Genomic DNA, 15,118 nt, shown 5'->3' with positions numbered 1-15,118 from the left:
ATGCTTAAGGCCTGCCTTGTTTCTCAGAGGTCTCCCATGCTGCTTGAGGCCTGCCTTGCTTCTCAGAGGACTGTCCTGCTGCTTGAAGCCTGCCTTATACTCCAGAGGACTGCCCTGTTGCTTAAGGCCTGCCTTGTTTCTCAGAGGACTGCCCTGCTGCTTGTGGCCTGCCTTGTTTCTCAGAGGACTGCCCTGCTGCTTGTGGCCTGCCTTGTTTCTCAGAGGACTGCCCTGCTGCTTGAGGCCTTCCTTGTGCTCCAGAGGTCTGCCCTGCTGCTTGAGGCCTGCCTTGCTTCTCAGAGGACTGTCCTGCTGCTTGAAGCCTGCCTTGTACTCCAGTGGACTGCCCTGCTGCTTGAGGCCTTCCTTGTTTCTCAGAGGACTGCCCTGCTGCTTGTGGCCTGCCTTATACTCCAGAGGACTGCCCTGCAGCTTGAAGCCTGCCTTGTTTCTCAGAGGACTGCCCTGCTGCTTGTGGCCTGCCTTGTTTCTCAGAGGACTGCCCTGCTGCTTGTGGCCTGCCTTGTTTCTCAGAGGACTGCCCTGCTGCTTGAGGCCTGCCTTGTACTCCAGAGGACTGCCCTGCTGCTTGAGGCCTGCCTTGTACTCCAGTGGACTGCCCTGCTGCTTGAGGCCCGCCTTGTACTCCAGTGGACTGCCCTGCTGCTTGAGGCCTTCCTTGTTTCTCAGAGGACTGCCCTGCTGCTTGTGGCCTGCCTTATACTCCAGAGGACTGCCCTGCAGCTTGAAGCCTGCCTTGTTTCTCAGAGGACTGCCCTGCTGCTTGTGGCCTGCCTTGTTTCTCAGAGGACTGCCCTGCTGCTTGTGGCCTGCCTTGTTTCTCAGAGGACTGCCCTGCTGCTTGTGGCCTGCCTTGTTTCTCAGAGGACTGTCCTGCTGCTTGAGGCCTACCTTGTTTTTCAGAGGACTGCCCTGCTGCTTGTGGCCTGCCTTGTTTCTCAGAGGACTGCCCTGCTGCTTGTGGCCTGCCTTGTTTCTCAGAGGACTGCCCTGCTGCTTGAGGCCTACCTTGTTTTTCAGAGGACTGTTATGCTGCTACCAGGGGATTGTCCTGTTGTTTGAAAGGGAGAGGACCATCTCCTTGAACCCAGGACTACCAGAATGACTACAAGGGGGAAGATGGCTGACCTCCTGTTCTCTTAACAAGCTCTGAACACCTCCCTGCAACTGCCCAGCTGACCCGCTGCAACTGGCCCTTCCTGGACCTGCCTGAGCCCTGATGGCCTCTGCGAGAGCAAGTTTCTGAACCCTAGAAAGTGCCTCTCTAGACCTCGGACCCATCAGTTAAGCTCCTCCTGTGAAACGCTGAAGTTTTGTACTCTAAGTGCTGGACTTTGAGAAGGCAACTTCTTCGGCGGGACTAACCTGGTCCCTGTATCGGGCCCACACTCCATAGCGGTCGGCCAGAACCTATGGCTTTGTCCTGGTCTAGCACAACCATAGTGCTTTTACTTAAACCTTTGAAAATGCATATCTCCATTTATACTGATTGGATTTTTGTCATTCTGGTCTCATTTTATTTATTAAAGTTTACTCTAGATTTCCAGTTTGGTGTGGGAGTTTTCTTATGTTGTTCTACTTTATTACAGGTTGTATGCTGCATAGATGCTTAACATAGTGCCTCTAAGTTAAGCCGGCCTGCTTTTGTGTCAAGCGACAAGAAGGATGAGCACCGGCTCCTTTAGTGACTTCTCTGGTTCACCCTGAGAAGGATTCTGGATGTTGCCTGAATGGGGGTCCCAACCCCCTCAACCAATAACGCCATTTCTCACAGTAATTGAAATGCATGTTATGTTATATTATATTAGGCTGACTTAAAAAGCGCGCAGCGGCCCCAGCAAAGAGGCGTCCCCATGTACAATTAATGTAGCGAACAGTACAAGAAGTTACTAGTAAGACCTCGGAATAGTTATATTAGGTGAGGAGTCATAGTATTGTTAATTGCTTTACTTCTAAAGAAATCAATGTTTATTATTATTCAACAAAGACCATTGATGATGTTTCTTTTTATGGCTGAATAAAATAAGTGTAAGAATAGTCTTTAGAAACAGTATGACTGGGAAAATCAAAGAATAGTTGAAAACAAATGTTTGGTGAAGGCAGACTAACTGAGAAGGCGAGGTTCCTTTCTGGTTCCTTTCTCTCCGCAGGCGCTTCTACAGGTCTTTGACACTACCAATGCCCTCGAAGAAGCAAACACTGAGGCGGACTCCTCTTTCTCGCGAGAATCTTCGGTGCTGAACTCTCATCAGACCAAACTGGCCCACGGGCCCTCGAAGGCAAAGTCAACGTCTTCAACTCAGATCAAGGGATAAACTTGCAAGCACGTTCCAAGACATGAAAATGCTTCCTTGCAGCACAGCATATGAGGTCAAACTTTATTGCCAATCGAGAACTCTCCTGCCCCATCGCTTTGCACTGGGGGGCGTTCTCTGGACAAAGTATGGGAGGTTCATGCAGTCCCGCACTTCCCTCCCCAGGTAAGAACATAACCCGGAAACAATGAAAAACACGCATACTTCATTCCACGGTCACAAGGCTTCCAGCGATTCAATCACACCACTGCACTCTCGTAATGATAGAGGTCTTAGAAGTCCCACATGACCCCCCGCCTTACTTTAGGGGCCAAAGTTGGCTTATAAAAAAGAAAGAGAGGCTCTGGAAAACAGGCATCAAGGCAAGACCAATCTTGTGGCCAGGATAGACCAGAAACAGGAAGCACTCCGGGCACAACTAACTTGGGAGAAAGACTGATCTCAGACAAACAAAATGAACCTTGGGTGGGCAAGGGGTATGTCTCATGGACAGATATCAGGTCAGGAACACCTTGTGATGCAGGAGTTTCACCTTAGGGTGAGCCTTGCGTGGGGCGTGGAAGGACGAAACAGAGTAAAAGTTTGCATCGGAGGCATACGGGTCTTGACGCAAAAAGTGCCCCTGATAGGACGAGTCTTAAGATGAAGGGTGGTCTTCAAAACAAAGAGAGGCACCTGGAGGAAGAAAGCGTGTCTGGAGTAGAGGCGACTCGAGGAAGGCAGGCTTGGCACACCATCGGCCATCTTCACATTTATATGTTTTTGGATTTGAGTCAAAAGTGTCTCTCGGCGATTAACCTCCATGTAAAGTGGAAATGAAGACAACATTGTCCTGGTTCTGCAGTGTGTAGTCCAACTCTCCCTGGGAGGAAAGAAGACAAGACAGGAACACCGTTATTCTTGAAATAAACAACCACAAAAAACCAGAAGAAATAAACTGACACCCAGCTAAGAACAGCCCAGAGAAGCCAGTGCTCAACACATGACTGGGCCATGGGAAGAAGCGAGCAGTCAGTACATACCACAAGCAATGACAGGCAAAGGTAACAATGGCACAACCAGTAACATCCTATCAAACAAGAACAGACCCACAAACAGCAAACAAGAACAAAAGAAGCCACCAATGACATCCCAAGGAAATAATGTCCCGTCAATCAATTATTTATGTATGTATTTACTGACCAAAGGGGATCAGTGCACTTTGCAATGAACAATAACTTTATTCTCACAATTCCACGAAGGATACAAAGAGCAGTAATAAGAATATAACCGTCAGAGAGGTTACAACAACAAGGCGAAAGAAGGGGTGGGCGGGTAACGGAGAGGCAGGGAGGCAGGTGAGCATGAACCTCAGGAACCAAGCGTGATGGGGAAAGAAGCCTTAAAGGAGGGAGCGGAGACCAGATACTGTAGGACAGGGAAATGAAGTGGTGAGGAGAGAGCTTAGATGAAAGGCCTGTCGGGAGAAGGTGAGGGGGGGCAGTCAAAGGATGTACAGACTGACCATCTCTTCAAGTGGGGGAAAAGTGATGTCAATGTTTAGGTGGAGACTGAAAAGTACAATTTTCACAATTTTTCTAAATGAAATAATGCTTTTTTTGCTTCTCAGGTTTTTCAAGGAGTGAATTCCACAGAAATGTTGCAGCCACAGAAAGTGATTTGGACGTCGTTGAGTGAGATTTAAATCATTTAATTTCGAAAGGAGGGAAGGCTTACCCAGGCCTAATATGATTCTTGTAGCACTCTAGGGAGAGCGCCAGTCATCACCTGCCCAAGCTGCGCTTGTCCGTCCTGTGTACGGTGCTCTGCGGCCAGTCAAGCTGCGCTTGTCCATCATGTGACGGCCACCCTACTGTACTTACGGAACAAGGGTTTGCAGAACCTGACCAGTAGTGAGGTACGGACCAAGGGTTCACAGAAACTGACCAGTAGTGAGGTACGGACCAAGGGTTCACAGAAACTGACCAGTAGTGAGGTACAGGACAGCGGAGTTTGCAGAACCTGACCAGTAGTGAGGTACGGGGCAGTGGGGTTCGCAGAAATTGACCAGTAGTGAGGTACGGGGCAGCGGGGTTTGCAGAACCTGACCAGTAGTGAGATACGGAACAGTGGGGTTCGCAGAAACTGAGCAGTAGCGAGGTACGGAACAAGGGTTCGCAGAACCTGACCAGTAGTGAGGTACGGAACAAGGGTTCACAGAAACTGACCAGTAGTGAGGTATGGAACGAGGGCTCGCAGAAACGGACCAGTACTGAGGTATGGAACAGTGGGGGTCGCAGAAACTGACCAGCAGTGAGGTATGGAACAGCTGGGTTAGCAGAACCTGACGTACGGGAAAGCGGGGTTCACAGAATCTGATTAGTGGTGAGCTACGGGACAGTAGGGTTCGCAGAACCTGACCAGTAGTGAAGTATGGACAGCGGTGATTGCAGAAACTCACCAGCAGCGAGGTATGGAACAGCAGGGTTTGCAGAACCTGACCTGTAGGGAGGTACAGAACAGCAGGGTTCGCAGAACCTGACCAGTAGTGAGGTACGAGACAGCAGGGTTCACAGAACCTGACCAGTAGTGCGCTACAGGACAGCGGGGCTCGCAGAACCTGACCAGTAGTGAGGTGCAGAACAAGGGTTTGCATAAACTGACCAGTAGTGAGGTACGGAACAAGGGCTTGCATTACCTGACTAGTAGTGAGGTACGGAACAAGGGTTTGCAGAAACTGACCAGTAGTGAGGTACGGAACAAGGGTTCGCAGAACCAGACCAGTAGTGAGTAGTGAGGTACAGGACAGCTGGGTCCGCAGAACCTGACCAGTAGCGAGGTACGGAACAGTGGGGTTCGCAGAAACTGACTAGCAGTGATGTACGGAACACGGGGTTTGCATAAACGGACCAGTAGTGAGGTGCGGAACAAGGGTTCTTGTAGCACTCTAGGGAGAGCGCCAGTCATCACCTGCCCAAGCTGCGCAGGTCTGTCCTGTGACGGCCACCCTACGGTGCTCTGTGGCCAGTCAAGCTGCGCTAGTCCATCATGTGACGGCCACCCTACAGTACTCTGTGGCCAGTCAAGCTGCGCTAGTCCATCCTTTGACGGCCACCCTACGGTACTCTGTGGCCAGTCAAGCTGCGCTTGTCCGTCCTGTGACGCCCACCCTACTGTACTCTGTGGCCAGTAAAGCTGCGCTTGTCCGTCCTGTGACGCCCACCCTACTGTACTCTGTGGCCAGTAAAGCTGCACTAGTCCGTCCTGTGATGGCCACCCTACTGGACTCTGTGGCCAGTCAAGCTGCGCTAGTCCGTCCTTTGACGGCCACCCTACGGTACTCTGTGGCCAGTCAAGCTCCGCTTGTCCATCCTGTGACGGCCACCCTACGGTACTCTGTGGCCAGTCCAGCTGCGCTAGTCCGTCCTGTGACGGCCACCCTACTGTACTCTGCGACCAGTCAAGCTGCGCTAGTCCGTCCTGTGACGGCCACCCTACTGTACTCTGCGACCAGTCAAGCTGCGCTAGCCCGTCCTGTGACGGCCACCCTACGGTACTCTGTGGCCAGTCAAGCTGCGCTAGTCCGTCCTGTGACGGCCACCCTACTGGACTCTGTGGCCAGTCAAGCTGCACTAGTCCATCCTGTGACGGCCACCCTACGGTACTCTGTGGCCAGTCCAGCTGCGCTAGTCCGTCCTGTGACGGCCACCCTACAGTACTCTGTGACCAGTCAAGCTGCGCTAGTCCGTCCTGTGACGGCCACCCTACTGTACTCTGCGACCAGTCAAGCTGCGCTAGTCCGTCCTGTGACGGCCACCCTACGGTACTCTGTGGCCCGTCAAGCAGCGCTAGTCCGTCCTGTGACAGCCACCCTACGGTACTCTGTGGCCAGTCAAGCTGCGCTAGTCCGTCCTGTGACGGCCACCCTACTGGACTCTGTGGCCAGTCAAGCTGCACTAGTCCGTCCTGTGACGGCCACCCTACTGGACTCTGTGGCCAGTCAAGCTGCGCTTGTCCGTCCTGTGACGCCCACCCTACTGGACTCTGTGGCCAGTAAAGCGGCGCTAGGCCGTCCTGTAATGGCCACCCTACGGTACTCTGTGGCCAGTCAAGCCACGCTAGTTCGTCCTGTGACGGACACCGTACCTTACTATGTGGCCAGTCAAGCCGCGCAATTCCGTCCTGTGACGGCCACCCTATGGTACTCCATGGCAAGTGCAGCAGTGGTTGAGCTGTATTACGGAACAAGGGTTCGCAGAGCCTGACCAGTAGTGAGGCACGGAACAAGGGTTCCCAGAAACTGACCAGTAGTGAGGTACGGACCAAGGGTTCACAGAAACTGACCAGTAGTGAGGTACAGGACAGCGGAGTTTGCAGAACCTGACCAGTAGTGAGGTACGGGGCAGTGGGGTTCGCAGAAATTGACCAGTAGTGAGGTACGGGGCAGCGGGGTTTGCAGAACCTGACCAGTAGTGAGATACGGAACAGTGGGGTTCGCAGAAACTGAGCAGTAGCGAGGTACGGAACAAGGGTTCGCAGAACCTGACCAGTAGTGAGGTACGGAACAAGGGTTCACAGAAACTGACCAGTAGTGAGGTATGGAACGAGGGCTCGCAGAAACGGACCAGTACTGAGGTATGGAACAGTGGGGGTCGCAGAAACTGACCAGCAGTGAGGTATGGAACAGCTGGGTTAGCAGAACCTGACGTACGGGAAAGCGGGGTTCACAGAATCTGATTAGTGGTGAGCTACGGGACAGTAGGGTTCGCAGAACCTGACCAGTAGTGAAGTATGGACAGCGGTGATTGCAGAAACTCACCAGCAGCGAGGTATGGAACAGCAGGGTTTGCAGAACCTGACCTGTAGGGAGGTACAGAACAGCGGGGTTCGCAGAACCTGACCAGTAGTGAGGTACGAGACAGCAGGTTTCACAGAACCTGACCAGTAGTGCGCTACAGGACAGCGGGGCTCGCAGAACCTGACCAGTAGTGAGGTGCAGAACAAGGGTTTGCATAAACTGACCAGTAGTGAGGTACGGAACAAAATGTAAATGTAAATGTAAATGTGCTGGATTTGTAAAGCGCACAGCTGCCCGTGAGCGTCCCGGCGCTTGCTTAGGGAACCCGTCCTGGTATTCCCCTGTGAGAAACCCCAGCAGGGTGTCCACAAGGTGAAAGCCAGGCATCCCACCGCGAGGGGCCGTAGTGGAGATTAAGCAAGCTATTGCCCAGAGTCGCAGAGTGTGACCCCGTGAGTTGAGTAGGCACCAGAGCGAGAATTGTCGAGTCCGTGGAATTTTGAGCCCGAGACCCGCCGAGGCGGGGAATCGAACCCTGGTCCACAGTCGATCTCAGCTTCCGGGTCTGCCGCCTCTAACCACTGAGCCACGCTTCTCCACAACAAGGGCTTGCATTACCTGACTATTAGTGAGGTACGGAACAAGGGTTTGCAGAAACTGACCAGTAGTGAGGTACGGGACAGCGGGATTCACAGAACCAGACCAGTAGTGAGTAGTGAGGTACAGGACAGCTGGGTCCGCAGAACCTGACCAGTAGCGAGGTACGGAACAGTGGAGTTCGCAGAAACTGACTAGCAGTGAGGTACGGAACACGGGGTTTGCATAAATGGACCAGTAGTGAGGTACGGAACAAGGGTTCGCAGAAACTGACCAGTAGTGAGGTACGGAACAAGGGTTCATAGAAACTGGCCAGTAGTGAAGTACGAAACAAAGGTATGCAAAAAGTTACCAGCAGTGAGGTATGGAACATGGGGTTCTCGGTAAATGGCCAGCAGCGAACTACCGAACAAGGGTTTGCAGAAACTAACTAGTAGTGAGGTACGGCACTGCGGGGTCCGCAGAACCTGACCAGTAGTCAGCTACCGGATAGCGGTGTTTGCAGAACGTGAACAGTAGTGAGGTATGGAACAGTGGGGTTTGCAGAAACTGACCAGTAGTGAAGTACGGGACAGCGGGGTTCGCAGAACCTGACCAGTAGTCAGCTACCGGATAGCGGTGTTTGCAGAACGTGAACAGTAGTGAGGTATGGAACAGTGGGGATCGCAGAAACTGACCGGCAGTGAGGTATGGACCAGCGGAGTTCACAGAACATGACCCATAGTGAGGTACAGAACAGCAGGGTTCACAGAAACTGACCAGCATTAATGTACAGGACAGTGGGGTTCGCAGAACCTGACCAGTAGTAAGGTACAGAACGAGGGTGCGCAGAACCGAACCAGTAGTGAGGTATGGAGCAAGGTTTTGCAGAAACTGACCAGCAGTGAGGCTGACAATCCTCTTCATGGCATGAGAGGAGGAGCGCATGCGTTGTACCGGACCTGCCTGGGTCACATATAAAAGAAGGGAGTCGCTGGATATTAGCCTGAGGAGGCCGAGAGCGGGAAGGAGATAAGGGTCTTCTCCTGAAAGAGTGGGCCTGTGAAGTACTGGTTCAGCGGCAGGCACCTATGGTGTCTTTGGTAGCACATGCGGGAAGGAGCAGCAGATCAATGTAGCTGGCAGTCAGAGGGTCATAGGCAGCAGCTCAAAAAAACTAGGGCAGCTGGGGAACCTTTGGGTTTCGGGACCTTCACTTTATTCACAGAACTTGGAAGCACCACATGTACAAGTAGCCACAATGATTCCGTGAGGTGACCCTGTTGGAAGCTGCCTCGTATATACTATACCAAAGTAAGGTATAGTGTGCACATAGTCCAGTGGAACACCAAAGGGAGGCAGGGGTAAAAGTAGATAGTACCTTACTCTCTATTTGCGGTAGTGTGGTCGAGCAGTAAAGCAGTATCAGAGGACAGTGTTAAGCATTTGTTGTACACACTCAGTCAGCAAATGGTCTCACACACTCAACTGAATTCTAGGCCAATTGTTTTTGTAGAAAAAAATATACAGTTGTTTTATTTTAGAACCAAGCAAGCCTGGCACATGTAAGTGATTTATACTTTGCAGTAATAATACAGTTTGGACTTTCAGTTGTGTATATACTTTGGTTTGATTACAGTAGAGCTACTAGTAATGCAATGCTTTGAAATATTGGACATATACTTTGTATTGGCTTTTCAATAGAATGTCAAGTAGATTACTTTACAGATTATTTTTCTTACACAGTGTAGTATACCTGGATACTGCACTGGGACAATTCCTGTAAACAAATAAGTAAAAGCGTTTGTTATTTTGTTACAGTTTTAAAGACTTTTATAGATTTTCCAACTCCACACTTAGAAACTTTTCATAGAAAAACAGTCAATGGTATCCTATTGGAGAAAATAGTGTTATCGGCTCAGAGGAAAGTACTTTGTTGTGGGAGTTGGGTTTCTAAAATTAGACTCAGGGGTCTCCCAGGTCAAGGATGGACTCTTGTTACACCCTCAGCAGCACTAGGGCGGCCGGGTGCAGAAGCCCAATGTTATCCAACGGGGAATAGGGTGCCTCCGTTTGGGGCCTGCTTACGTGCAGGCCACAAGGTTGTATCAGCAAACCTCCTGGACTTAAGGTCAGGGCGAATGGGGGTTCAAGACAGCACCAAAGGGGCTCCCTCAGCGTCACTAGGGCGGCCGGGTGCAGAGTGCTGTTTTGGCATCGGACGCCCTGTTATTTTCAATGAAATGGGTAAACCAACTCCTTATGGGTGATAAATAAATTAACAATGATAACACCAAAACTATTTGATGACGTTTGGCATAGGTCTCAAAGTCTTTCTCCTCCCAACAGGTCACCAGTGTCCTATGAAGGACATAAAATTGAGCTTTTGGGATTTTTCAAAGAGGAGTTGGTTTTCAAAGACAGAAGGATCAAGGGAAAAATATATGTTGCTGTCAAAGGGCTCAACATTTTGGGATGGTTTCACCAGGGACTTTTTGGCATGATACTTAAGCCAGGTACCAAAGAACAGGTCTTAGTTGTTGGGAACGAAGAAGAGAGTCAGTATTGGAAGGATACGTTTACAGAGGTTTTTGGGAACGCATTAGGAAAAATTAAAGGCTACAAACATAAAATAGTTGTAAAGGGTGGATCTATACCAGTTAAACACAAGCTTAGGGGGGTTCCATTTAGTGTAAGAGATGATTTAGATAAATAACTCAAAAGTCTTTGTTCTAAAGGGATCATTGAGCCCGCAGAATCCTCTTTGTGGTTGCCACCTTTTGTCGTGGCCAGAAAGAGAGGGGGAGATCTCCGTATTTGTGTTGACTTAAGGTCCGTGAACAAGGAGATCTGGATAGACTCCCTTCCTTTACCTAGAATAAGTGATCTTCTTGCTTCCACTAAGGGTGCTCGTTACTTTACCAAGTTGGATTTAGCCAGTGCATACCGCCAGGTAGAATTAGACCCTGGATCTCGTCATTTGACTGCTTTAATTTCCCCTTTAGGTACTTTCCGATATTGTCGTATGCCTTTTGGGCTGGCGTCAGCAGCCTTTGTTTTTCGGAGGATCATGGTCAACATCCTTAAAAGGGTTGAGGGTGTCTTAGTCTTTCAAGATGATGTACTGGTCTTTGTGAGTGATCTGGCCTCTCATAACTCTAATCTTGACAATGTTCTCACTCTCTTCAAGAAGAATGGTGTAGTACCCAAGCAAGAGAAGTGTGAGTTTCTCCGTTCTAAAGTGGAATATTTGGGTCATGTCATTTCTGAGGATGGTGTCAGTCCCAAGTCTGGGTTGTTAACAGCAATCATAGACGCCTGGCTCCTGTAGGCAAGACAGGTGTCAAATCTCTGTTGGGTCTGTGCGAGTATTACTCGAGATTTGGCCCTAATTTTGCTTCAAACGTCAGACCCATCAGCAATCTACTCAAAAAAGGGGTGAAGTTTGAATGTTGCAGTGATTGTGAAGATGCTCTCAATACCATTAAATCTTCCTTAAGGGATGATTCTGTACTTAAGCCGTTTGATCCTAATCTTCCTTGCTGTGTCACTGTGGATGCCAGCCAAGTGGGTCTAGGTGCCATGTTGACTCAGACTGACAGAGGAGTTGAGAACACTATATGTTTTGCTTCAAGAGTCCTGAGATCTGCTGAGCTTCAGTACTCTGTCATAGAGAGGGAGTTGTTAGCCTGCACCTGGGATATTGAGAAGCTTTATTCATACATTTGGGAAAAAAGGTTTTTGTTGCAGACTGATCACAAGCCTTTATTTAATATCCTTGGAGGGGGAATGAGCAAATGTTCTTCCCACAGGATCCTTCGCATGGTCTCAAAACTCCTCCAGTATCAGTTTGATGTCCAACATATATCTGGGGGAAGGAATGGACGAGCTGATTTCTTGTCTAGATTTCTGGTTAAGTCTGAAGAACTTGAAAATGTCAATTTATATGATTTTTCAAATGAGGACTGTGAAGATTGTTTAGTAGCAGCATTGGAGGCATCTTGTTTGAATCTATGCTTAGAGAATGAATGGTTGGAAGCCATGGAGTCTGATTGCATGCTTCAAGAAGCGTGCTCTCAGGTGTTTGAAGGGTGGCCTAGGAAGAAGATAGTTAATTCTCTTGTTCAACCGTTCTGGAAGGTTCAAGATGAACTTACTCTGGAAGATGGTTTACTCCTTAGGGGTGATAAATGTGTTGCTCCCAATGTTTTTCGCATTGAAATATTACAGAGAGCTCATGAAGGTCACCTTGGCTGCACCCTCATGAAGCGTCGTATAAGATACACCTACTGGTGGCCAAGAATGGACTATGGAATTAAGGATGCTGTTTCGAAATGTTAGGTCTGTGGTGCAGCTGACAAAAGTTTCAAAGTGTCAGTTCCTCCCCTGACGCCCATCGAGCGCCCGCAGGGACCTTGGTTGAAGCTTGGAATAGACATCATGGGACCTTATGATACACTGTGTATACATACGTATCTGTCAGATTGTATAGCCAGGTTTTAAGTTTTTTTCTGAAGGCGGCTTCAGTGGGTTGCATTCTCAGATCGTTTGGCATAGCATTCCAGGCCTTAGAGGCCAAGACCCCGAGTGTTTTGCCTCCTTTTGTTTTAAGATGAAATTTCGTGGAGTTGGCCAGATTACACCCCGCTGATCTCAAGACCCTAATTGGGTTATAGCGGGTAAATCTATTCGACAAATACTTTGGGCCGATATCATTTAAGGCTCTAAACGTAGTCAACAAAATCTTAAACAGAATCCTTTTGTGAATCGGTAGCCAATGCAACGTCCTGAGGGCTGCAGATGCTGAGGATTTTCTAGGGAGTTTTAGGACCAGCCGGGCTGCTGCATGTTGGACACTTTGTAACTTCTTTAATGATTCTTTCTAAACCCCAGCCATCAGCCCGTTACAGTAATCTAAACCGGAAAGTATAAGGGAGACTGCAACGGACTTTCTTGTCTCAATAGGAAGAAAATCAAATAATTTTTTCAGAGATTTTATTATATTAAAACAGCTGCCTGCCATGTTTCTTACATGGTAATCAAAGATAAAGAGGAATCGTAAAGAATTCCAAGATTTCTTGCTAACTCTACCGAGGCAGGAGGCGGAATGGTGCCTTCAGGCCACCATTTACTGGGGCAAAAGTTGGTATTTTTCCCCCTGGGCAGAATCTCAGTTTTGTTTGAATTACATCTGAGGTGGTTATGTTTCATCCACTGAAAATTTTCCGTTAAGCAGTTTTGGAAATTTTGTTCCGCTCTAATGGCATTTTTTTCCAGGGATACGATCAATTGCGTATCGTCGGCATATGAAGTAACGCATATGCCATACGATTCAATGAGGGTGACGAGGGGCGCCATGTATATATTAAAGAGTAGGGGACTCAATATAGATCCCTGAGGTGCTCCAGCGGTTAATATTTTTTCATTTGAGGAAAAAAGACCTAAAGATATTATTTGAGTTCTCTCCGAAAGGAAAGAAGATATCCAGTCAAGAGCTCTGTCCGTAATACCATCTGCTCTCAGTCTCTCGATGAGTATGCTATGAGAAATGGTATCGAATGCCGCCGATAAGTCAAGCAAAATCGGGACGGCGTTTTTTCCTTCATCTTGATAAATTTAATGGAATCCGTTACTTCCATGAGGGCAGTTTCCGTAGAATGCTTGGGGCGGAAGCCTGATTGTTGCTGGTACAAGATGTTATGTGTTTCAACAAAGTTTGAAAGTTCTTGGTGGACCATGGATTCCGTTATTTTCCCAAGTACTGGTAGGAGGGATATGGGATATGGTTGGAAAGTTCCGTAGGGTCTTTGTTTTGTGTTTTCATTAAAGGTTTGACTGTGGCTTTTTTCCAGTCTCGAGGCACAATTCCTGAACTGAGTGAATCATTAACTATTCTGTTAATGATCGGATTCACTATATCAACTATCTGGGGAAGAATAAACGGAGGACACGCGTCAGCAGGTGATCCTGATTTACATGAGATTATTGCATCCCTAGTTTGAGCAAGAGTAACTGGTTTGAACAAACTAAGGGAATTAAGAGCCTCCGCCGGGGTGCTTTTTATTTCCTGTGGGTTTGGCGGCGCTGTTTGTGAGAAGTCTTCCTAGATCAATTTTATTTTATCCTCAAAGTAATCCGCAATCTGGTCACAGAGGCCTTGTGAGGGTGGAATTTCTAATTGAAGGGCTTTTGGGTGAGTAACGGATTTCACTATAGCAAAGACAGTCTTTTGTCTTTGTTGGGCTTCCGAAATCACTTGAGTGTAATAATCTTTTTTGGCTATTTTTGTAAGTGCAAAGTAATCCTTCCTTTTTTTTATAAAAACATCTTTTGTTGTGGGGTGGTAGTCTTTCCTCCATTTCCTTTCACTCTTTTTGCACTGGAGGTGGACTTCCACCAGAGCCTGTGTGTACCATGGGGCACTTATCTTCTTAAGTTTATCATTTTTGTTCAAGCGCTTTGGAGGGACCAGATCAGGCGTTGCAGACTGTATCCAGGAGTGGAAAATGTTTGAGTCAAGCTCAACATCTCCCGACAACTTGGGAACCTGTGACTGGACTGATTGCTTAAGTCTGTCCAGTTTTGTAAGGTAGTGATAGGTTGTCGGGATTTTTTCTCCATTTTGTGAGGGCAATATAACTTTATACTAAATGGCATAAAGCAGTGGTCCGTCCAAATTTGGGGTATCGGAGTATGAGTCTCTAGTGCTGGGAAGTTGGAGCAGATCCCATCCAGGGTATGTCCTGCTAGGTGCGTTGCATCTCCTATTTTTTGCGAAAGTCCAAAGATTTCTAAGGTGTTGTGAAAACTGTTTACCTGAGGTTCAGTTTTAGATTCCAGGTGTAAATTAAAATCCCCTAGGAGGGTAAAATGAGGATAGCGGAGTGCCACCTGGCCTAAAGATTCGCTCAGGGATTCCAGAAATCCCGGTGAGCTTCCTGGGGGACGATATATTAAGCCTCCTGTAAAGGACAGTGAGGCATGGAGGGCGATGGAGAAACCCATACTTTCGGCGCCTTTAATGTGATCAAGATTAAACGTATGACACTTAAAGGAGTTTCTGACTATTATGGCAACTCCGCCTCCCCTGTCTTTTAGCCTATCTGCTCTGAATATAACATAATCAGGAGGCAGGGCCACCGACAGGTCGGGCTGCTCCAGTCCTTAAGCCATGTCTCCGTTATAAAAAGAAAGTCAAGGTGGTGATTCAGGATCAAATCCTTGATATCCTGATTGTGTCTGCACATGGAGCGTGCATTAATAAGCCCTCCTTTAAGACTATTTTGTGTAGTGAGGGGGTTTGCCTGTGCCTCGGATGCCGGTCCAGGCATAGTCCATGCACAGGTTCTACAGGAAGCAGGACCCCATAAATTGTCCATCGATACATGGCCGCTACATTTAAAGTTGTTATTTAGCTCCCTAAGTGTAT

The 15,118-nt window shown here is 48.5% G+C and overlaps 1 protein-coding gene across 1 annotated transcript in view; it reads right to left on the bottom strand.

Annotated features, from left to right (window-relative positions):
* Positions 1–1,953: 1,953 nt before the first annotated feature.
* Positions 1,954–15,118, bottom strand: part of URM1 (ubiquitin related modifier 1) — a 60,518-nt gene continuing 47,353 nt past the window's right edge. Inside the window, exon 5 of the mRNA XM_078646645.1 lies at positions 1,954–3,198. Coding sequence (XP_078502771.1) covers positions 3,130–3,198 — 69 coding nt within the window. The 3' untranslated portion in view covers positions 1,954–3,129. The remainder of the gene's footprint in view (positions 3,199–15,118) is intronic.

This window comes from Lissotriton helveticus, chromosome 5_2, assembly GCF_964261635.1.
Source record: "Lissotriton helveticus chromosome 5_2, aLisHel1.1, whole genome shotgun sequence".
Taxonomy (NCBI): Eukaryota; Metazoa; Chordata; class Amphibia; order Caudata; family Salamandridae; genus Lissotriton; species Lissotriton helveticus.
This window is presented reverse-complemented; position numbering and strand designations above follow the sequence as displayed.